We start from the raw sequence: 26,257 nt of genomic DNA on the forward strand, positions 1-26,257 counted from the left end.
TAGAAGTATATACATTTATTCCTTGAATAGTGCTCTGGTTTACACTAATACCAACCCCATCAGAATACTGTAATTATCTGTCACCAGACTAATCCTCATCCATAGGAGAGTGAGGATGAGAATCAAAATACCACTCTAAATTGTAGCCACATTAAAACAAAAGCAAGGCTAGGTTGGCTTCCGCTAACTTTCGTTTCTCCCAATTAAGCACAGATAAAAGGGGGAAGGAGAGTAAGACAGTCAATGGACATACATCACCCCATTTCTTCTCCTTTTTAATTTTGTTAGTTTATATTTGCAAAATGCCATTACTTTTAGAGGACCTGAAGATATATCTTATTAATAAAGTTTCCCAAAGCGTGAGAAAACATTAAGTGATAATTAGACGTGGTATTAGTTAACTGAATCGAAGAGTGAGAAAACTAGTCTCTTTCCAACGAAAAGAAAGGTCTCAGTAAGCCTTTGGTAATTTCTTAGCATTGTTAAATCTTCCTTCTTAAAACACAAAACGGGTCTGGAGTCAGACACTAACTTTTTTTTAAAAAAAGATTTTATTTATTTATTATTTATTTAATTTATTTATTTTTGGCTGCATCAGGTCTCAGTTGCAGCACATGAGATCTTCGTTGAGGCACGCAGGATCTTTCATGGCAGCACTTGGGCTCTTCGTTGTGATGCGTGGGCTTCTCTCTAGTTGTGGCGTGTGGGTTTTCTCTTCTCTAGTTGTGGCACACAGGCTCTAGGACGCATGGGCTCTGTAGTTGTGGCGCATGGGTTCCAGAGTGCTTGGGCTCTGTAGTTTGCAGCACGTCGGCTCTCTAGTTAGGGTGCGCGAGCTCAGTAGTTGTGGCGCACAGGCTCAGTTGCCCTGTGGCATGTGGGATGTTAGTTCTCTGACCAGGGATCAAACCCGCGTCCCCTGCCTTGTAAGGTGGATTCTTTACCACTGGACCACCCGTGAAGTCCCAGACACTAACTTTTAAAATTTAGTTTATTCGCTTTTAGACTTATCTTCTATTTATGGCAAATGATACTGGTCCTTTTGATATGTTAGTAATGTGAAGTTTCCTCTTTAAATAAAATGTTTGGTTAAAAAAAAAAAAACTGATCTAAAGAAAGATTCTAGCAAAAGCATGGGTGGTATAAGGTTTGAAAGTTCCTCCTCATAAATGTTGAGGCTCTTCACTCTGACAAAGAATTTCTACCAAGAAAAATTTCCTTCAGTTTTCAACCATGAAAATGGTTTGGTTTATTTTGATCCAATTAATAAAAATCCCATTATTACATGATACTCTTTTGAGATGAATTCGAAAATAATACAGACAAAAGGCTCCAGAAAAATTAAATCTAAAGCCTACTTACTGTCATATAAGTTTTCCACATATACAACTTTAGCTGGATGACAGCTTTAAGGAAATAGCTGAATTGTATGAACATGAATGTAGTCTCACCCTGTCATTCCTGAACCTTAATATAAAAGATTTTAGATTCTCTGCTAATGATTCTGAGCCTCTGTCAAGCCAATAGATGATTGTTTTCTGTCTTCAGTAAAATAACCTAGTAGGATTAGTACTGGAGAACTTCTGCGTAGGATTACAGACTTCAGATTCTTGTATGTTAACAAAGGAAACCATGCTCCAAAAACCATTTATTCGATAGCACTTACACTTTATTGAAGGAGATCCCCGGGGATAAATCTGCAGTCACTGATGCTAACACATAGGCAGAATAATGCAGTTAATAAGTAATTTAAAGCCTGAGTTATATTATTTCTTTTTTAAAGTCAAACATCTGAAACATAGACAGTATTGCTACCTAGGAACTAACTTTCTTTTAAGTCCATAATTTTAGAACAAGAATGCTAATAGACTCAAATCCTCAGTCCCCAGAAGGGCAGGATGGGAGAGGACACAAATAGCTCAACTGTCAAGATAGAAAGGATGAAAATCTCTTCCATGGCAATTTAGTCTTGTTCTAACTCCCACCCTAACCATTCAGCTACACTGCAAGACAATCTTTTTTATAATGCAGATCTGATTAGATCTCGGCTGAAATCCTTTCAATGGCTCATCACATTTAAGAGTAGGTAACTATGCAGTTCTTCAAGCATCTACTTTCCTCTCTAGCCTCATTTCCCACCCCTCTCTCCCACCCGAAGGACACCCAGGCACAGCAAACTTCTTTATTCTCTACATTTCCCTGAATACGTGATGCTTTCTTTCACTCCTAACATTCTTCACACAGCCTGGTATACCAGGCCCCTGCTCTTCTTTATTTAGCCAATTCTTACGTATTCTTTGGGCTTCCAAATCTGGGTTGATCCTCCAGTAATGTCTTAAACTTCCAACATGCCATGTACTGTGTTATTAAAACTGCCTAGTTATTGTTTCCCCCATTATCTGTCAGTCCCTAAGAAAAAGACCTAATTTTCTTGTTATGCTCTCATGAACATTCAATAAACATCTGTTAAATGAACAAATCAGTGATGCTCTTGTGACCAGGCCAGATCTCACCTATCTGAATATAAGCGCAAGTTTCTAAAACACAAATTAGATAAAAGCAAAGTAAATAATCTGCCTTTTCAGCTTCTTAATGATATTTTCCTATTTCCTCTTATAGAAGGTTTCAGGCTTGGAGGGGAGAGTCAGCTAACCTATATAATCTCTATCATTCTTTGAATTTTGAGATCAAAATTAGTTGGGTTTAAGCATTGTCCTCAAGATAGGATACTCTTAATTAGATTATTCCAACCAGTAAAAGTAAACTTCCTCTTTAGATTTGGGCAAAAAGTTTTAATTTCTTTCATCCAAAAAAGATAAAAATTGTAAGTATAACATATACAGAAGAAATAATATCAATGTAAATCATTATATGTAACCACAATTATCCAGACACCTGCAAATTACATAGAGAATCTATCTTTTCTTTATCTAAGATGACCAAATTATGCTATGTTAAATTTTCATTTGGAAGGAAAAAACTGCATGCCTTTTGTGTATGCCTGGCTTTAAGAAAAAAAAAAAAAAAAAGAGTAACAAATGAGAAATAATGAGAAGAAAACAAGGCAATACAATAATATACATAAACATAATTAGTAAACTAGTACTTGCTTTCTTGCTTTAAAAAAAAAGAAAAACCTATACTAAATAGACGTACTCTATCTACCCTTACCTTTTTTTTCCCCTGAGCCCCCAGGTGCAGATGTGGCCAGGACTTCCCAGGGAATCACCCACAGGCAATGCATCCCCCCCACCCGCCTTATTTCTTACTGAGAGAAAAAGAGACAAAAATAATGCAAAAATGTTCTGAGCTGCGGTACACCTACATATTATTTTTAAAGTCATAACTCCAAACCCTGATGAAGCACTAAAACACATCCTAAAAGTGATATGTAAACAGAATGTAAATTTGCCTTGACCATCCTCTTCTCAGAGTATCCTGGGTTTTGTTTTTGTTTTTAAATACAGTTGGGGATCAGGTAGGCAGGTAGGGGGAGGGGGGAGGGGGAGGGAGAAGCTTTGTATCTTGAAACAGTGTTAAAAATAAATTTAGACCAACTTCTGTGGGTATAAACTTTACAGGAAATTGGACTACACTGTTCACTTTATTAGAGTTCTATTCTGATGAAAATATGAAAAGAAATACAGTTAAGTTCTGACAGGCTGGAAAAGAGTAGATTTTCCCCTCTTTCTGTGACGTGGAAAGTGAATTCTCAAGGTGCCAAACCTTGATAGGAAAGTAGGGACGTTATAACATGTACGTCTTTGCTGGCTTCTTTTTGTAACAGAGGCTGTATTCTACACATATATAAAAAAATAACAGATACCATGAGGAATCTTGATGAAGAGGCACATTCAAACCCTAATACAAAACTCTCTTTAGTGTTTCTTCGTCAGTATAATAGCTTTTAAAAATAGTTAACTGCACAGGGTCACTGTAAAGATAAAATAAAAAATGAAATGATCTCTGTGAACAGTCATTAAGATCTTTATGTGCATGGGTTTTTTTTCAATTTTTAAAAAATTAATTAATTAATTTATTTTTGGCTGCGTTGGGTCTTCATTGCTGCGTGTGGGCTTTCTCTAGTTGCGGCGAGCGGGGGCTACTCTTCGTTGCAGTGCGCGGGCTTCTCATTGTGGTGGCTCCTCTTGTTGTGGAGCACGGGCTCTAGGTGTGTGGGCTTCAGCAGTTGTGGCTCACAGGCTGTAGAGCGCAGGCTCAGTAGTTGTGGCGCACGGGCTTAGCTGCTCCGCGGCATGTGGGATCTTCCCGGACCAGGGCACGAACCTGTGTCCCCTGCATTAGCAGGCGGACTCCCAACCACTGCGCCACCAGGGAAGCACCCTACATGCATGTTTTGCTCGTACAAAATTTAAAAGTTTGAAGTGTCATTTTTTCTTGGTGAAAGATTTTAAAGAATATTTTTTTTCCAGGTAACCAAGTAGAAAAATAACTGTTAACTGAAACTCAGTTATCCTCTATCTGCCATTAAATTTTTGTAGTGAATCATTAATACATTTCATGCAGAAGTTTAATTTTTAAGAAATTATACTGCATGTTATGTGAACAGGATATACATTAAGAAAAGCAGCAAAAAAGGCACTCTAGGTGTACAAATTCTATTCACTTAGCTCAGTCAGAAAATCAGACCTTTAGTCTGATGACACCACACTATTTTTGTATAATTATGTTAGCTGCCTAGGTTACCAGTTAGAAAGATTTTTGCCATAATGAAGGATGGGACCAAAGATAATATTATTTTCTTCTCTACAACATAAAAAAGTCTCACATTATCAAAGAAAATATACCTTTACATTTTTCCTCCCTGGTAAAAGAGTATGAACCGACAGCTTTTTATATCGCTACCAACTGGCTCTTCTTTAATCTCTTCTCTAATTTATGATTCTTACTGCCTGGCAGTGAGCCACTAGTTTTTAAAGTGATAATGACAGTACAATAAAGCTAAAAGAGTCAGAATAATCTGAGAAGTTGATTTCTTCTGAAAAATGAAAGCTGACAAAAACTATTCCTCCAATGACCAATTCTCTGCCATCATTTGATGTATACTGAGTTTCTCAAATTTTAGGCTATTAAAAAAATAAGTGAGAACAGGTAGGACAAATATATTGCAAAGATGGTAAAGAAGATTAACTGATTCAAAAGACCACTAACAAAGAAATAAGCTTCCTCTAGCCTAATTCTGAATGCTTATGCAAACATCAGAATTTATGCCATCTTTAAGTAAAACTGACAACCATTAAAAAGATTCTGGTAAGAGAATGAAAAAGGTTACCAGGAAAAGGTTTTTTAAAAAGTTTTTGATAAGAGGACTCATCATCTGATTTCTAGCAAGGTATAAACTTAACCAAAGATTCATTCAAAAATTCAATTTTCCATGAAGATAAAATACTAACTTTACTATAACTTCACCAACTAAATACCGAATCCTCTACCTTCTAAAAAACATTATAGCATGAATTACAACATATGTATCAAAATGAAACTAGTAATTCATAAAGCCAACAGTTCTAATTCTATGAATCTACTCTGCAGAGATTTCTGCAATTCCCAAAAGATGTATGTCAGAGGTTATTATAAATTAGAAATAACCCAAATGCCCACTAATAGATGGTTAAGTAAAATACAGCATCTATATACAATACATAATCAGAAATATTAAGAACAGTATCAGCAATATGTATTTACTGAGCGTGAAGGTGTCTTTCACCTCAATATTGAGTAAAACTAGCATCTATCTGTATAATAGGTACAATGTGATAGCATTTAAGAAAAACTCTATCAATAGCTATAAGATCGCATAGGGCGATGTCTGATAAGCCACTGTTAATAAGCATTTCTGAGTGTAGGATTTGGTGGATACTTTTTCTTTGTAGTTTTATTTACTGCTTGTGCATATGTGTGTTTAATTCGCATATATCATTTTTAAAAAACCAACAAAGCTATTTTAAAAAAGATTGTAAAAGCCAAGGTCAAACGAAATGAACAAAGTATAGTACCTTAAACGGTTGGTGTAGGTATCAACACAGGTCTTCATTTTGGCTAATAATGTACCGACAGAAGTTTGACACTCTGACTGTTCTTCTTCCTCTTCACCATTCTCTGCAGAAAGAGGCAACAATAGGGGCACCATGCACGTACAAGAAGCAATGGCCCGGAGCAATTCTAGCAGAGCTCGATAGAGTGGCACATGTCTTGCCATGTCGAGAACTGTAAGAAGGAAGAGGGGGAAAGCATAAAATGAGCACATGTGCAATATAAAAGTAAGTCCATAGCAATGTAGCTTCTACTTGGATCTTAAGATTAATTGCTTGGTTAGTAAGTGGACTAAAGTAGATGTTCATGAAGCACCAATGTGCAAAGTATAAGAGGCACTTTCAGGGAACAAAAAAAAAAGAAAATGGCACAGAGTTGGGGAGACAGCAAGAAATGTAATTAAGTAACTATTTAGTTACATTACACATAAAAATGATTAAATAGTCCAGATAATACATTATGGCAGTAAATACATTTACTTATTTACTTTTTAAAAAAATTTACTTATTTATTATTTATTTTTGGCTGCGTTGGGTCTTTGTTGCTGCATGCAGCTTTCTCTAGTTCCAGTGAGTGGGGGCTACTCTTCATTGCGGTGCGCGGGCTTCTCATTGTGGTGGCTTCTCTTGTTGCGGAGCAAGGGCTCTAGGTGCGTGGGCTTCAGTAGTTGTGGCACATGGGCTCAGTAGTTGTGGCTCACGGGCTCTAGAGCACAGGCTCAGTAGTTGTGGCGCACGGGCTTAGTTGCTCCGCGGCATGTGGGATCTTCCCGGACCAGGGCTCGAACCCGTGTCCCCCGCATTGGTAGGCGGATTCTTAACCACTGCGCCGCCAGGGAAGCCCAATGCATTTATTAATATAACATGGAAACAATATATTTTTTAAACAACTGAAAGGAAGCCACTGTATCTTAGGTAAAATAGAACGATACGACCAGCTTATCAAAAGTATAATTCAACAAATCAACTTGTTAGGAAAAAAAAAAAGTTGACAATGCCAGCTTTTAGTTATTAGCTATAAATCAAATGAATTTTTTTCTTAAAACTACATGCATCTAACAGCGGATTCCATACTCTAAGAACATGTATTGCTTCTATAGCTTTTATAAGTTGTTTTGTTAGGTTTTGTGGCTTTCTCTCAAGTGTAATTTACTTTTGTGAATCATGAGATAAGGACCTAACAACTTTTTTCCAATACCAGTTACTGAATAAAGTTATTCCATACATGTTTATTATTTATTATGTTAGTTATTCCCAATTATTTACTGAAAATCCACCGGTGGACAGGCTGGGAATACAGCAGTGAAGAAAACAACCAAAAATCCTTGCCTTCATGTAGCTTACCCTCAAGGTAGATAACAAGTGAGTAAAAAGTTTTCCAGACACTACTAAGTACTCTGAACGCTAAACAGAAGATTGAAACAGGGGAGAAGAACTGGGGAGTACCTGCTGGAGGAAGAAATTGTCTCACTGCCCACAGGGCCATATTGGGATTGGAGTATGGGGGGCAGGTGTTGAGGCATCACCTAGGAATTCTGGACTTTGTTTGGCAAGTGATTTAAAGGGATAAAGGCCTTAATAAAATTAGTTCTGATGACATAAAGACAAAGAGTGAGCCTGTTCAGAGTTATGGATGAGTAGGCCCTTGTTTCACACCTTCCAATAATGATACAGAGGACGGGGTAAAAAAGTATGACTGCCCATTCTTTCCTCACTTATTTGAAATTTTACTCTCCATCTTTATCATATATAAAATTTGTATACATACTTGGTTATGTTTAAAGCTTCTTTTCCAACTTATTATCTAATGTTACTGCTTTTATAGTATAACATAGTACACTATAGTTTCAGGAAATCCAGGTTAAAGTCCAAAGTTACTAATCAATAGGCATAAAATACAACATTAATATTTGTGAGGATATGGAAAAGCTAGACTTACATAAAGAGGTGGACATGCAAAATGATAACCAATTTGGCATTATTTTACATGCCCATATTCTATGACTTAGCAATATCACTTCTTACTATAAACAAGGATGATCAATATAATACTGTTTTTAATACTGAGAGTTGGAAGCACCAAGGGGCAATGAAAGGATAAATATACAATAGCATGTCCAAATGATTCTGTTCTATGTAGCATTTAAAAAGAGTAACAGTAGATCTATCTCCTACATCTATATTTGAGTGAATTAGGTTGCAAAAAATACATGAAGATGACATTTATGGAAACACAGGCTCAAATATTTCTTTTTCATGGCTGAGCAACCATGTAGGAATACTCGAGAAAAAAATGAATTTCTAAATATTAACTTTATACACATAAGTAACATCTCAAACCAATTACTCTGACAAATAGTAAAACATTCTTGATAAGGCTAGAGTCTCTTTTGACCATTTCTCTCCTCAACGTGTATCACTTTCAAATACATACATCTAATCTTCTTTCTGTATGATGACAGTTCTGTATGTGTATTATTCTTTGGAGAAAGCATTGTGTGTATGAGAAACTAAGGTTTAGTAAGTTGCATAAGCAGCTAAATAGAAGGCAGCAAGACCAACACTGACACCTAGGTATATCTAACCCTAGAGCTTCATTATACCACGATGCTTCCTGAGTTGTCCAATATGGTAGCTACTGGACACACATGACTATTTAAATTTAATTAAAATGTAAAAAAATTAAAAGTTCTGTTCAATTGTACTAGCCACATTGCAAGTGATCAATAGCTACACAAGTCCATACTGGACAGCGGAGACATAGGACATTTCCATCATAGCAAAAGTCTCTTGTATAGTGTCATCATCAAGAGCCAAATTCCTTATATTCTGTTTATGTACGCAAACCATGAGACTATGCAGGTATGGGCTCTATCCAAAGAGATGGGTCTTTTTCTAGGGGTTATAGGTGTCACAGAGCCACCACAACTATGCTTAAAGGAAACCATCTCTAGACTATATGCAAAATAGCATGAATATGTTGTTTCAGGTTTATTTCAAAACGAGGGATACATACATGTACTGGATATACTTGCATAGATACAGAATACTGAGAATATTAACCATAAACTAGTAATGGTAGTTTCATGTAGAAAAGGACTAGGCTTTGGTGGGGCAATGTTAGGGTAAATTACTTTTCATTATATACCTTTTTGAACTGTTTTGCAATGGTTTACCAGAGTATATGGCATGCAGTAAATATTTTATTGACAATATAGTTTAGTAATTACTAGATCACAGTAACTTGATAACACATAGATGATTTAAAGAACTTAAGATACAAGCACATGCACAAAAGGAATTAAGCTATGATCTTTTTTTTATAAATTTATTTTATTTATTTTATTTTTGGCTGCGTTGGATCTTCGTTGCTGCGCGCAGGCTTTTTCTAGTTGCAGCGAGTGGGGGCCACTCTTCTTTGCGGTGCGCGGGCCTCTCACTGCAGTGGCTTCTCTTGTTGCGGAGCACGGGCTCTAGGCCCGCCAGCTTCAGTAGCTGTGGCCTGCGGGCTCTAGAGTGCAGGCTCAGTACTTGTGGCGCACAGGCTCAGTTGCTCCGCGGCATGTGGGATCTTCCCAGACCAGGACTCGAACCCATCTTCCCTGCACTGGCAGGCGGATTCTTAACCACAGCGCCACCAGGGAAGCCCTAAGCTACGATCTTATCTCAGTTAGAAAAAGCAACACACAATGTTAATTAATCCTAAAAATTAATCTGACCTCTATAAAAAAGAAAAATACTTAGTATTTTAGATAGTGTGTTAAGAGGTAGAAGATTATTTCCCAATGTTATTAAATAATGTATAGTTATAATCCTTTCCTCAGAATTTGCTGTTTCTCCTTACATTCTTTTGAATGGAGTTCTATGAATGTAATTTATGCTCCATATTACAATATTACCTCCAAATAATCCACACTTCATTGTTCTGCAACATTCTATTGACAGAAAAATAAAGCCAACTATAAGAAAGCATGGTTTTTTATAATATAGTAAATAACATATATTCTTACATTAGAAAAGCAGTAATATAAATTACCTGCTAAATCACATCATGTTAAGTAATTCTAAACATTAAAGTGACAGAGGGTTATTATGTATACACAAAAACTGTTTTAGGGGTTTAATAACAGACACTTTGCCAGGATAATAATCAATGTGATTGAAAATGAGGCAATATTGTGTTCTTATTATAAGACAATAATCTTGGAGAATTAAACCTAAAATGTTCTGAGATATAAACTATTCGATCCAAAGAATATAAGAAATAATTTGACATAGGAAAGAACTTGCATGAAGAACTCGCTCAAGACTGTATCATCAGTGAAGTGGAGCGAGCAGGACGCACACACAGGTCATCCAGTTCCGAAGTCCAGACACTTAACTTCTAAAATATAACGGCACTCAATAGTCACAGTTTCAGGAAAAAACACTAACATGACTTACCAACAGAGAGGAAAAAAAAGTGTGTTAGGCATGGGAAAAAATTTAATATGGCCTGAAATTCCTCCTAACAGGTTCCTTAAAGCACACTAAAAAGTGCTAGTTGCCTTTAAGCTTTAATCTATATAATTCATAATCTTAAAATAAATATTTTCAACATACTTTACAGCACAGTCTCAAATTTCATTTGAGACTCAAATGAAACATTCAAATGGTAAAATAAAAAATTTACCTCTTAATATAATTTAATTCTCTAGAATCTTTAAGTGGCACTTGTTATTAAAAAAAAATCAAAACTCTAAGTAATGCAAGCAAAATCACAAAATCATTTCCAGATGAATTATTTATAACTTTCAAAATCAATTTATTGAGGCATAACTTACAATCAATAAAATGCACTAACTTTAAGTACATATTCAATGATATCTAACAGTATACACTCCTGTGTAATCACTGCCAAAATGAAGATACAGAATACTTTTATCATCCCAAACACCTCTTATGCCCCTTTGTAGTTAATCATCCTCCTCTGGCCAGCTTCAGGCAACCACTCCTATGCTGTCACCGTAGAAAGCAGATAAACAACAGAGAAAACCAACAATGCCAAATCGGTTTTTTTTTTTTTTTAAACATTTAAAAAAACCCACTTACTTATTGATTGATTGATTGCCACGTGGTGCGGCTTGTGGGATTTTAGTTTCCTAACCAGGGATTGAACCCAAGCCCTCGGCAGTTAAAGCGCAGAGTCCTAACCACTGGACGGCCAGGGAATTCCCCCAAATCGGTTCTTTAAAAATAAATAGCAAATCTCAATAGCCCCCTGTCAGTTAAAAAAAAATTGAATTCTTACTTAAAATCCTTTTCATTAAAAAGCTCCATATGGCTTCACAGGTACATTTTATCAAACACTTAAAAAACACATACTTTCTTCTTTTTTTTGGCCACACCACGTGACTTGCGGGATTTTTAGCTCCACGACCAGGGATTGACACCCCCCACCCCCCCAACCCCCCGGCCATGAAAGCGCCTAGTCCTAACCACTGGACCGCCAGGGAATTCCCTAAAAAACACATACTATTAATTGTATGTGATCTACTTCAGTAAACAGAGGACGTGGTAACAACTCATTTTATGAGGACTAAATTACCCAGATACCAAAATGAGACAAAGACATTACCAATAAAAAAAAGAAAGAAAAGAAAAAAGAAACTACAGATGAGTATCCCTCATGAACACAGAAACAAAAAAGTATAATAAATCACAACCAAGTGGCTTTTATTCCAGGAATGCAAAGTTGACTTTACATTTGAAAAATCAATGTAATTCACCATATTAACAGACAAAATAAGAAAAGCCATATGATCATCTTACCAGATCTAAACAAAGCATTTAATGAAATTCAAAATTCATTGATGATAAAACTCTAACCAAACCAGAAACAGAAGAAAACTGCCTCAAGCTGATAAAGGTAATCTAAAAATACCCCTACATCAACCACCATATTTAATGGTGAAAAGACTGAACACCTTTCCCCCAAACTGACAACTTCTGCAAGATCTAGACAGTACAATAAGAAAAAAAAAAAAAAAGTTTTAAAGAAACAAACAAAACTCATATAAATTGGAAAGAAGAAATAAAATTGTCTTTAATGTTCATGGTATGATTATCTCTCTATACAGAAATCCTAAGGAATGTAGCACAACTACTGAGTTTCAAAAGGTAGTAGGATATCAGGTGAATAAATAAAAATCAACTGTATTCTTATATACTAGTAACAAGAAAATAAAATTTAAAAAAACAGTATCATTTTCAATAGCATAAAAAATGAAATTGGGATAAATTTGACAATTTCAAAAGTATAAAAACACTGCTGAGGCTCATTAAAGGAAATTTAAACAAATAGATATACAATGCTCATAGAAGACCCAATATTGTTAATAAGTTAATTCTCTCCAAATTCATGTACAGATTGAATGCAATTTCAATCAAATTTCCAATGGGCTTTTAGTTGGGGGGTAGAAACTGACAAGATGACTCTAATATATATGGAAATGCAAAGGACCTAGAGAGTCAAAATAATTACAGCTGAATTTTATTTGCCATAAGATTACAAATTCTGCAATTAATGCATCTTAAGAGTTAAGTAAACTTTATAAGTATTAACTGGTCAAATGCTTGCCTTTTTTGAAACTATCTAGTGGGACAAAGGAACAAGAAACAAACAAATTTACAATGATACTTTGACTAATAAAATCTCTGAGAGTAGAAATCCTCTAGGTAAAAACAAAACAAAAATACTTCGCAAATCATGCAAAGCCTAATTGTTTAGCTGAATACCTATGACTGACAAAAATACTTCCATGTAGAATTTCTATTCATTCTAGCCCACATAAAAGTTACAAGGGCTTGGGTATATAATCGCTGATGTCCCAACACCAGCCTTTCACTCTTCTCTCCATCTCTGGTAGAAATAGCTAATCCGTGTAAGTTCCAAATATTTTCATACTCTCATCTTCTATTACCAATCTGTCTGTTCATACTTCTAGCTATACATGCTAGATATAATGTTACTGATTACTATTTCTGGATGGTGGTCCATGAGGTAATTTATGTTAAAATTTATTTTTACTTTCTCCTTTGTGCTTTTAGGCATTGCTTAAGTTACTTACAGCCTGCATAAAATGATGTCTTAAATTTGCTTTAAAATAACCTATTATGTGTATATACGTATGTGTTTGGAAAAAATGGGTTAGTGAGCACGTAAATGAAAAGCATGGCCATATGTTTACCCGATGAAGCTGGTGACGGAGCTCAAAGGGGTTCATCATGCTACATTCACTACTTTTACATATTTTGAACTTTTCCATAATAAAAAATTTTATTAAATTGTCATGGTCATTAAAGACAAAGTGGAGGAATGTTACAAATTGAAGAAGGTGGAAAAGGTTACTAAATGATCCTAGATTAAATTTTGGACAAAAAGCAATTTTCTTCTTTGCTATACAGGACATAATTGGGACAACAGATGAAATATGAATGGTATCTGTGGATTGGATGATTAGATAGGTGTATTCTATCAATGCTTTTTTTCTGATTTTGGTTACTGTAATGTAGTTATGTAGTAGACTGCCTTTGTGTTTTACGAAATAAACAGTGAAATACTTAGGGGTAATAGAGCTATCATATCTGCAACATATGTCTCACAATTGGTGCAGAAAAAATAATGTGTGTATGTATAAAATTTATATATGCTTACATGTATAGATAGACAAAAGAAAGGAAGGAAGTTGGTATCAAACTCCTAGAAAGGCATGGGGTGCGGGGGGACATCCCTGGTAAGACTCCGTGCTCCCAATGCAAGGAGCCGGAGTTCGATCCCTGGTCGGGGAACTAGATCCCACATGCATGCTGCAACTAAGAGCCCTCATGCTGCAATTAAAGATCCCGCATGCCAAAATGAAGACCCCGCGTGCCACAACTAAGACCTGGTGCAGCCAAAATAAATAAATAAATAAAATAAATATTTTTTAAAAAAAGAAAGGTGTGGGGAAATAGCCACTCAACATTACTGGTATAATGTCTATGGAGCACAAGTTACAATCTGTCAAAACAACAAATTGGCATACCCTTTGAATCATCAATTCTAGTTAATTCTGAAAATTAATCCTACAGATAAAATTATCAAGGTCACCAAAATTAGTCACTGCAACATTGTTTATAACAGCAAAAGAATCCATTTATGTTCATTAGATGGAGCTGTTTCGATTACTAAGTATCAATTATGCAGTCATAAAAATGAAGATGTGCTTTATGCTGCATTGGAACAAATTCCAAAGTACCTAAGGTGGGAACAGGAGGAACAAGGAATAGAAATGGGGTTGTATGGGGAATTCCCGGGCGGTCCAGTGGTTAGGACGTGGTGCTTTCACTGCCGGGGGCCCGGGTTCAATCTCTTGATTGAGGAACTAAGATCCTACAAGCCTCATGGGTGTGGAAAAAAAAAAAAAGAAAAAAAAGAAAAAAAAGAAAGAAAGAAAGAAATGGGGTTGTATGTTATAGTGCCATTTGGGTAAAAATAACATAACAACAATGTAAAAGGTAAGGAAAGAGAATATGTATTCATATTTACTTGTTTTTTATATATACATATATATACACACACAGGATCTCTATTAAAAAATATAAGAAATTAGTACTATTGATTATCTCTAGGGAGCTAAATTGGTCGGCTAGAGGACAGGTGCAGGAAGACAACTATTTATTAGATACCATCTTAAAGCTTTTGAATTTTAAAACAAGTGAAGAATATAATATTTGGATAAAGAAAAAAATGTGTAATTTAATATTTAATAAAGCTGATTAATGTTACAAGTAAAAGGCACAGGATATAGTACATTTAGGTATGTGTTGAATTTTTACTTTCAAGGAATTAATGGATGCAAAATATCCCACTATAAGGATAAAGAATAATTAATGAGAGGTTAAAAATTTGACTAGGCTTTTGAAACCTAATTTTTTTTTTCTCACCAGCATGACAGCATGAAGAGTTCAGTGCACCTGCTCCGCCATGAAACAGATACAAATTTTTTAAAAAACACCACCACTCAAGGCCCTAGAAATAGTCCAAAGAGCACACAACAAACTGAGAAAACATTCATTTAAGAAAATCTACTAAAACTCAGTAAGATAAACAAGAATCTAAAGTATTTGAACCAAGATCCTACTCTCTTCCTGCTCTCAGCTCAGCAAGAAAGCAAATTCACTACAGACTGGTAGAACCTGAGCTCCCTCTTCCCCTAGCTTGAGTTGGAAGATTACCTCCCCAGGAGGGGAAAATCTCAGCATTTCTCATCCTACCACCAGCTACTTGCTGCTGTGGCTAAGTTTCAGATAAGTAGAGCTAAGAGGCAGATGCTTCCTTTTGCCCAGACCCCACTTATGGGACAGGGGATCTGAATAGATAATTCTCCAAAAAAGATATACAAATGACCAGCAAACACACCATCATTAGTCATCAGGGAAATGCAAATCAAAACCACAATGAGATACCTGCCATCTCACATGCACTAAGATGGCTGTAATTTAAAAGTCAAGGAATAACTTATTACCATGTGAACCAGCACTTCCACTCCTAGGTATACACCCAAATGAATTGAAAGTAGGAACGAACACAGATATTTGTACACTCATGTTCACTGTTATTCACAATAGCCAAAAGGTATAAACAACTCAAATGTCTATCAAATGATGAATAAATAAGCAAAATGCAGTAGATATCCATACAGTGAAATATTATCCAGTCATAAAAAGGAAATCAAGTACTGATACATGAAACAACATCAATGGACCTTGACAACACTGTACTGAGATTAAAAAGCTAAATAAACAAAAGACTACATATTACATGATCTGATTTATATGAAATGTTCACAGTGGGCAACTCTCTATACATAGAGAGACAGCAGATTAGTGGTTGCTTAAGGCTGGAGGAGTGCTAAGGAGAAAGAGGGATGATAGCTAAGGTGTATATAGTGTTTTTTTTTAATTAATTAATTTATTTATTTTGGCTGTGCTGGGTTTTCGTTACTGTGCGCGGGCTTTCTCTAGTTGCGGTGAGCTGGGGCTACTCTTCGTTGAGGTGCGCAGGCTTCTCACTGCAGTGGCTTCTCTTGTTGTGGAGCACGGGTTCTAGCTGCATGGGCTTCAGCAGTTGTGGCGCATGGGCTTAGTTGCTCCGCGGCACGTGGGATCTTCCCAGACCAGGGCTCGAACCCATGTTCCCTGCATTGGCAGTAACCACTGCGCCACCAGGGAAGCCCTGGTTTCATTTCGTTTCTTTTCTTTTCTTTTTTTTCTTTACTTTCCTTTCTTCCTCCCTCCCTCCCTCGCTTCCTTCCTCTCTCTCTCTCTCTTTCTTTATGGCTGTGTTGGGTCTTCATTGCTGCATGCAGGCTTTCTCTAGTTGCGGCGAGCGGGGGCTACTCTTTGTTGTGGTGCGTGGGCTTCTCATTGCAGTGGCTTCTCTTGTTGCGGAGCATGGGCTCTAGGCGCATGGGCTTCAGTAGTTGTGGCACGTGGGCTCAGTAGTTGTGGCTCGCAGGCTCTAGAGCGCAGGCTCAGTAGTTGTGGCGCACGGGCTTAGTTGCTCCACGGCATGTGGGATCTTCCTGGACCAGGGCTCGAAGCCATGTCCCTTGCATTGGCAGGTGGATTCTTAACCACTGTGCCATCAGGGAAGCCACCTCTGGTTTCTTTTTAAATTGACAAAAATGTTCTAAATTTGACTGTTGTAACAGTTGCACATAACTGTGAACATGCCAAAAATCACTGAATGTGCCCTTTAAGTGGGCAAATTGTATGGTAAGTGAATTATCTTTCAATAAAGCTGTTATTAATTTTTTTAAAGTACTTATTCATATACCATTTGCTCCTTTTTCTTCTGGGATGTTTATTTTCTTCAATTGCTTAATAATATTACCTTGTATATGAGACAAAGAACACAATAAGCTTATCAAACATTTCCCCCTAATATGCTGTTTTGATTTTCAAATATATGCAAACATAGATGTAAATGCATACTCATATAGCCTCTTCCAACTTGGGACCAGCAAAAGAATGAAGTCTTGGAAAAACTTTGTCTTTCACTCAAGTTTTGAATGGCTTCCATTTCTCTATTTAAGTATTTGAAACATTAGAATTTCTATTACTATAAATGTAGCCAGTTATCCAAAATTTCCATTTGTACTGCTTTATAAACTTATTTAACAAAGTATTGCACACAGTGTTTTATTTTTCCCAATCCCCTTCCATGTGGCATACAATGAAAATAAGAACAGAGTACAAATATCATCCCAATAAAAGCCCTAGCAAGTTATTTTGTGGATATTGACCAAATGATTCTAAAATTTATATGGAAAGGCAGAATACCCAGAAGAGCCAACACAATAATGAAGAAGAAGAACAAAGTCGGAGGACTGATATGACCAGACTTCGAAACTCAGTATAAAATTACAATAATCAAGATAATGTAGCACTGGCGAAAGAACAAATAGATCAATGGAACAAAAACAGTAACAAAAATCTGTACATGAAGGTTTATAGCAGCTTTATTCATAACTGCCCAAAACTGGAAGCAATCAAGATGTTCTTCAAAAGGTGACTGGATAAACAAACTGTTGTATATCCATACAGTGGAATATTATTCTGCAATAAAAGGAAATGAGCTACCAAACCAAGAAAAGACATGGAGGAAACTTAAATGTATATTGCTTAGTAAAAGAAGCCAATCTGAAAAGGTTATACACTGTTATGATTCCAACTATATGACATTCTGGAAAAGGAAAAACTATGGAGCCAGGAAAAATATCAGTGGTCACCAGAGGTTTCACTGTGGGAAGAGAGAGGGTGGGATGAATAGAGCACAGGAAATTTCTCAGGGCAGTGAAACTATTCTGTACAATACTGTAATGGTGAAATGCACAACACTAGGCATTTGTCAAAACCCACAGAACGGTATAACACAAAGAGTGAACCCTAATGTAAATTACTGACTTTAGTTAAAAATAATGTCATGTCACTATTTGTTTATCAATTGTACCATGTATCACACTAATATAAGATGTAACAGGACACTATGAGTGGAAGGGGGTGGTAATATGTACTATCTGCTCAATTTTCTGTAAACCCAAAACTGCTTTTAAACTAGTAGTCTATTGATTAATTTTTTTAAATATTAGTCTATTAATTAAAAAAAATTAACTACCTAAAATTATAGTACTTTACATAAAATTACGTAGGAATACAAGTAATCCAAGACAGGTTGATTTTTTAAAAGCAATTAAATGGTTATGAAGTTATCAAGAACAACAAGAAAAACCACAAAATGAGAAGCTACATCTCCATTACAGGAATAAAGCCGAGGATAGCCTACCATGCTGATACTCAATACTGAAGAGAGGGGGAAAAGAATCTGACAAACAAGAAGGGTTGATAATTTTTAAAACACTTTAAAATCTGGAAATAAATGGGCGTAGAGAAAATAAGACAGCTCTTCTAAAATAAATGAAACATGATACTTCTTTTTATGCTATTGTTGTTTATCTTATTTAATTAAGTTAGCAGTGAGAGGATTCCAACCGGGAATCTTAAATTATGGAAAGAGAAGATACTCTCTTCATATCAAGGAGGGATGCAAGCAAAAGCTGTGGAGGCAAGGTAACAGGCGGTGGACAACGAGATTGAAAACAGTAAAAACAGGCAAGACAAAATTATAGGTCTGATTTACAAAGAAATTTAAATAAATTTCAGTACTATGCCATTTCTTATGATACACATTTTAAACTTAAAATAGGAAGTTTTTGTATATTTGCATTTTCTTGACAAGTCATTTACATAAACAAGTGTGCTCATTTTAATGCCAAAATCCACCCAGATATTAATGCATTCAGCAACCTACGCTTATGCCAGGAAACTGGAAAATGATTATTCATATCTGATTTTACATTACTCGTGTTTTTCTTTTAAAGACTTAGGTCTGAATATCCCTGGAGAAGGGAATCTGGAAAACTAAGGGAGAGCTAATTTTCGCTCACTTTTATAAGATATGCAGTTTTAAACTAACATGTGTGGGTGGTCAGCAAACAAAAGGAGTCAGTAAATGTAACAAACTCTTAATGAAATACAAACCAGTACAAAATACACCAAGTGTTTCTATCCTGAATTCCTTAATCCTATGTTTGGCCATGCAGAGCTTCATCAGAAAACCTTAGGTGTTTTCTCACACAGCACACTTCATCATTACTACAGGATTAAATGTGACCAGCCTGACAAACAAGAGCAGGGGCATAACACTGTTATGCAACTCGATGTCTGCAAGGGTGGCTTGCGGCAACTTCTTCACTCAGCAAGTGCCAAGTGCATGTTCAATGTTACTGCTTACCACCAACCAAGTAAAGACACTATCCTTCAGATCCTCAGATGAACCTGTTTGCTAAATTTTACAATGCCTGAAAAATACCTTGGAATTATCATCAACAACTACAGATACAGGTGCGTGACACTACTATATAATTATTTCAGTAAGAGAAATTATCTAATTTGAAAGTAGTTACTAGTACTAGGTAAAAGAATAAAATTCTCATCTTCTGTATTTGAAACAACATTTCAATGGGGAAAAGGATATTCAAATGGCTGAAACGAAACAGAATAGTTTAAAGGTTGATAAGAAATTTATAAGAAATAATCAAAAAGATTAGTCATTTTTTCCATGAAACACACGATCCAGCATGTATAAAAACTAAAAATAATTCTAAGAAAAAATGGAAAACATTTACTGCTTGGCTTATTACTGGCAGAAGCTCATCAATTCTTACCAAACAATTACAGTGAAATTTACCAGAGATTACTAATGGGAAAGACCCACCCCTTCTGGAGAACTGAAAACATTTGCCATGTTCAATAAAGAAGTTTGTCCAGGTTTTTTGTTCATTTCTTTTTCTCTGAGTGCAAACAGAAGTTCTCCACGAAGAGAAAAGGTCCATTCATCACTACTGTGGACTAAAGCAGGATAACTGGGAATACTTTATTCCTGATGCAATGTAGGGTAAGGAACACTTCTCTTTTAATTATTTTAAAACTTGGACACGCAGCTCTACCCACCACGAGAGCCTCCCATCAAGCCTCTTAGAGAGCCTCAAACACCAGAGGGCAGCCAGCAGAAGCAAGAAAAACTACAATCCTGCAGCCTGTGGAACAAAAACCACATTCACAGATAGATAGGCAAGATGAAAAGGCAGAGGGCTATATACCAGATGAAGGAACAAGAAAAAACCCCAGAAAAACAACTAAATGAAGTGGAGATAGGCAACCTTCCAGAAAGAGAATTCAGAATAATGATAGTGAAGATGATCCAGGAGCTCGGAATAAGAATGGAGGCAAGGATCGAGAAGATGCAAGAAATGTTTAACAAAGACCTAGAAGAATTAAAGAACAAACAAACAGAGATGAACAATATAATAACTGAAATGAAAACTACACTAGAAGGAATCAATAGCAGAATAACGTGAGGCAGAAGAACAGATAAGTGACCTGGAAGACAGATTGGTGGAATTCACTGCTGCAGAACAGAATAAAGAAAAAAGAATGAAAAGAAATGAAGACAGCCTAAGAGACCTCTGGGACAACATTAAAGGCAACAACATTCGCATTATAGGGGTCCCAGAAGGAGAAAAGAGAGAGAAAGGACCAGAGAAAATATTTGAAGAGATTATAGTCGAAAACTTCCCTAACATGGGAAAGGAAATAGCCACTCAAGTCCAGGAAGCGCAGAGAGTCCCATACAGGAAAAACCCAAGGAGAAACACGCCGAGACACATAGTAATCAAACTGGCAAAACTTAAAGACAAAGAAAAATTATTGAAAGCTGCAAGGGAAAAACGACAAATAACATACAAGGGAACTCCCATAAGGTTAACAGCTGATTTCTCAGCAGAAACTCTACAAGGCAGAAGGGAGTGGCATGATATACTTAAAGTGATGAAAGGGAAGAATCTACAACCAAGATTACTCTACCCTGCAAGGATCTCATTTAGATTTGATGGAGAAATCTAAAGCTTTACAGACAAGCAAAAGCTACGAGAATTCAGCACCACCAAACCAGCTCTACAACAAATGCTAAAGGAACTTCTCTAAGTGGGAAACACAAGAGAAGAAAAGGACCTACAAAAACAAACCCAAAACAATTAAGAAAATGGTCATAGGAACATACATATCGATAATTACCTTAAACGTGAATGGATTAAATGCTTCAACCAAAAGACACAGGCTTGCTGAATGGATACAAAAACAAGACCCATATATATGCTGTCTACAAGAGACCCACTTCAAACCTAGGGACACATACAGACTGAAAGTGAGGGGATGGAAAAAGATATTCCATGCAAATGGAATTCAAAAGAAAGCTGGAGTAGCAATACTCATATCAGATAAAATAGACTTTAAAATAAAGAATGTTACAAGAGACAAGGAAGGACATGACATAATGATCAAGGGATCACTCCAAGAAGAAGATATAACAATTATAAATATATATGCACCCAACATAGGAGCACCTCAATACATAAGGCAACTGCTAACAGCTATAAAAGAGGAAACCGACACTAACACAATAATAGTGTGGGACTTTAACACCTCACTTACACCAATGGACAGATCATCCAAAATGAAAATAAATAAGCAAACAGAAGCTTTAAATGACACAATAGACCAGATAGATTTAATTGATATTTATAGGACATTCCATCCAAAAACAGCAGATTACACTTTTTTCTCAAGTGTGCACGGAACATTCTCTAGGATAGATCACATCTTGGGCCACAAATCAAGCCTCAGTAAATTTAAGAAAATTGAAATCATATCAAGCATCTTTTCTGACCACAATGCTATGAGATTACAAATGAATTACAGGGAAAAAAACGTAAAAAAGACAAACACATGGAGGCTAAACAATACGTTACTAAATAACCAAGAGATCACTGAAGAAATCAAAGAGGAAATCAAAAAATACCTAGAGACAAATGACAATGAAAACACGATGATCCAAAACCTATGGGATGCAGCAAAAGCAGTTCTAAGAGGGAAGTTTATAGGATACAAGCCTACCTAAAGAAACAAGAAAAATCTCAAGTAAACAATCTAACCTTACACCTAAATGAACTAGAGAAAGAAGAACAAACAAAACCCAAAGTTAGAAGGAAAGAAATCATAAAGATCAGAGCAGAAATAAATGAAATAGAAACAAAGAAAACAATAGCAAATATCAATAAAACTAAAAGCTGGTTCTTTGAGAAGATAAACTAAATTGATAAGCCATTAGCCAGACTCATCAAGAAAAAGAGGGAGAGGACTCAAATCAATAAAATCAGAAATGAAAAAGGAGAAGTTACAACAGACACTGCAGAAATACAAAGCATCCTAAGAGACTACTACAAGCAACTTTATGCCAATAAAATGGACAACCTGGAAGAAATGGACAAATTTTTAGAAAGGTATAACCTTCCAAGACTGAACCAGGAAGAAACAGAAAATATGAACAGACCAATCACAAGTAATGAAATTGAAACTGTGATTAAAAATCTTCCAACAAACAAAAGTCCAGGACCAGATGGCTTCACAGGTGAATTCTATCAAACATTTAGAGAAGAGCTAACACCTATCCTTCTCAAACTCTTCCAAAAAATTGCAGAGGAAGGAACACTCCCAAACTCATTCTATGAGGCCACCATCACCCTGATACCAAAACCAGACAAAGACACTACAAAAAAAGAAAATTACAGACCAATATCACTGATGAATATAGATGCAAAAATCCTCAACAAAATACTAGCAAACAGAATCCAACAACACATTAAAAGGATCATACACCACGATCAAGTGGGATTTATCCCAGGGATGCAAGGATTCTTCAATATACGCAAATCAATCAATGTGATACACCATATTAACAAATTGAAGAATAAAAACCATATGATCATCTCAATAGATGCAGAAAAAGCTTTTGACAAAATTCAACACCCATTTATGATAAAAACTCTCCAGAAAGTGGGCATAGAGGGAACCTACCTCAACATAATAAAGGCCATATATGACAAACCCACAGCCAACATCATTCTCAATGGTGAAAAACTGAAAGCATTTCCTCTAAGATCAGGAACGAGACAAGGATGTCCACTCTCACCACTATTATTCAACATAGTTCTGGAAGTCCTAGCCACGGCAATCAGAGAAGAAAAAGAAATAAAAGGAATCCAAATTGGAAAAGAAGACGTAAAACTGTCACTGTTTGCGGATGACATGATACTATACATAGAGCATCCTAAAACTGCCACCAGAAAACTGCTAGAGCTAATTAATGAATATGGTAAAGTTGCAGGATACAAAATTAATGCACAGAAATCTCTTGCATTCCTATACACTAATGATGAAAAATCTGAAAGAGAAATTATGGAAACACTCCCATTTACCATTGCAACAAAAAGAATAAAATACCTAGGAATAAACCTACCTAGGGAGACAAAAGACCTGTATGCAGAAAACTATAAGACACTGATGAAAGAAATTAAAGATGATACCAACAGATGGAGAGAGATACCATGTTCTTGGATTGGAAGAATCAACATTGTGAAAATGAGTATACTACCCAAAGCAATCTACAGATTCAATGCAATCCCTATCAAATTACCAATGGCATTTTTTACGGAGCTAGAACAAATCATCTTAAAATTTGTATGGAGACACAAAAGACCCCGAATAGCCAAAGCAGTCTTGAGGCAAAAAAATGGAGCTGGAGGAATCAGACTCCCTGACTTCAGACTCTACTACAAAGCTACAGTAATCAAGACAATATGGTACTGGCACAAAAACAGAAACATAGATCAATGGAACAAGATAGAAAGCCCAGAGATTAACCCACGCACCTATGGTCAACTAATCTATGACAAAGGAGGCAAAGATATACAATGGAGAAAAGACAGTCTCTTCAATAAGTGGTGCTGGGAAAACTGGATAGCTACATGTAAAAGAATGAAATTAGAATACTCCCTAACACCATACACAAAAATAAACTCAAAATGGATTAGAGACCCAAATATAAGACTGGACACTATAAAACTCTTAGAGGAAAACATAGGAAGAACACTCTTTGACATAAATCACAGCAAGAACTTTTTTGATCCACCTCCTAGAGTAATGGAAATAAAAACAAAAATAAACAAATGGGACCTAATGAAACTTCAAAGCTTTTGCAAAAAAAAAAAAATAAAAATGATAATAGATTATTTGAAGTTCTACTAAAATGCATCTATTTTCTATCATGTTCCACCACCTTCAACAGAGTAAAACAGAACTGCAGGCTGAAAAATTATGCAACAAAAACAAGTACAATAAATTTATTTCCTATTTCTCTGTATAGTTCAAAGATACCTTTCCTAAGGATTTGTTTCACAGTCAACTTTCTTCTTCTCTAGACCAAGAGATTTTTTTGGGAAAATGGGTACTCCTGTCATCACTACAACAGAAGATGTAAAGAAGAAGAGAAAGAAGAAAATGAAGAATCTGTCTTGACCATGTTAGGCATTATTGGGATAGTACTTAACCTCTTGGTAATAGTTATTGTGTATATCTATATCACAAGCTGATAGTCTCTTTCATGGGGTTGCATTCAGGACAAAAACCAACTCTAACAAAAATGATTTCTAAGAATAACCTTTAAAAGAATATTTCCACAAGATTATGACAAACATTCCAGGGCAAGTGCCTGGCTCTAAGGGCAGTAACCCAGGTAAGTGCCCTACTCTAGGCACTGCAGTGAATATATGGATAATAAAGATTTATTTCTGTATGCCAGAAAACAGACAAGATCCAGTAATAGAAATAAGACACAAAAGCAACAATGCAACAGATTTTTTCCTAAAAGTACATATTGAATATATATCATTTTCATTCCAATTGCTTTTATATTTATGTTTACTTTAAGCCTCTAATAATCTACCTAATATAGGAAAGGGAAATTTTTTCAGCATGGGAAAGAAAACTAACAAAATCTACAGAAAAATAAAGTTTTATTCAGTATCAATAAATGCTGAATATTCTCAAAAGCATTGTCTTCCTTTGGATTTATACTCAATATCTCAAAAGAAATGCATGCTTTAAAATAACTTTTTGGTAGTTAAGCATTTGTAACTATAAGATTGCAAAGAAAATAAATACTACATAGAAAAAGCATCTTGTTTTTTTCTGATGTTCTTCAGCACGTGTTGACTTTATTTCTCTGATCAATTTCAGTAATACAAAACGAGGGGCCCACCTCTCGTTGAGTATAAAAACCTCAACTCAATCTAATAAAGTAATACTTGTTTATGGAATGTTCATTTGAGTGGACTCAAAAACTAATGTGAAAATTAAAAAATAAATTGCTCAAATATTTATTTTCAATTAAAGAATTTATTCATCCTACTTTGCCTAACTTGAAATATAAAGTCATCCTACATTTCACGGAAATATCACATGGAAATAAAGCAATGAGAGATCCTTAAATTATTTCTCTGTAAATTAAAAATCCTTTCAAGTAACTGAATACTAAAATTTTATCCATAACTATATGCAATCAATATCCCTACAAGTAGCATGGCTAGTGTGCATATCTTAAAAGATAATCATGTAACAAATATATTCAGTCTGGTAAACTACCTTATTCAAAACACAGCTCCATTTTTCAAAGTACCAATCCAATAATTTGACTTTTATACTTATAATCCTTCCTAACGCTAAACTATTTTCTTCCCTAGCAGATCAATAGTTGTAGAAATTATACTTGAACAACATACAGTTTTTTAAAAAAAGGCTGAAATAAACACTGGGTACAGTAAAGTAAGGATAATTTTTTCATCTAGGATCTTAAATTCTCACTAAAATGTAACTCAACAAATAAACCAAAAACTCTTCCTTGATACTATACATTTAAAAACAAAACATGGCTCTGCAATAAAGATCTTTGCAAATGAGATTACTGAAAGGATATCTTAAGTGAGCATATATCATCAAGAATATTTGTATACATTGCAGCACTATTTACAATAGCCAGGTCATGGAAGCAACCTAAATGCCCATCAACAGACGAATGGATAAAGAAGTTGTGGTACATATATACAATGGAATATTACTCAGCCATAAAAAGGAACGAAATTGAGTCATTTGTTGAGACGTGGATG

The 26,257-nt window shown here is 35.6% G+C and overlaps 1 protein-coding gene across 3 annotated transcripts in view; it reads right to left on the reverse strand.

Annotated features, from left to right (window-relative positions):
* BIRC6 (baculoviral IAP repeat containing 6) overlaps positions 1 to 26,257 on the reverse strand; it is a 249,518-nt gene that overhangs the window by 38,643 nt on the left and 184,618 nt on the right. For all 3 annotated transcript variants that reach the window (XM_059943630.1, XM_059943629.1, XM_059943628.1), the window contains one exon: positions 6,018 to 6,228. In XM_059943630.1, the coding sequence (XP_059799613.1) occupies positions 6,018 to 6,228 (211 nt within the window). The remainder of the gene's footprint in view (positions 1 to 6,017; positions 6,229 to 26,257) is intronic.

The sequence above is a fragment of the Balaenoptera ricei genome, chromosome 13 (genome assembly GCF_028023285.1).
Source record: "Balaenoptera ricei isolate mBalRic1 chromosome 13, mBalRic1.hap2, whole genome shotgun sequence".
In the NCBI taxonomy this organism is placed as follows: domain Eukaryota; kingdom Metazoa; phylum Chordata; class Mammalia; order Artiodactyla; family Balaenopteridae; genus Balaenoptera; species Balaenoptera ricei.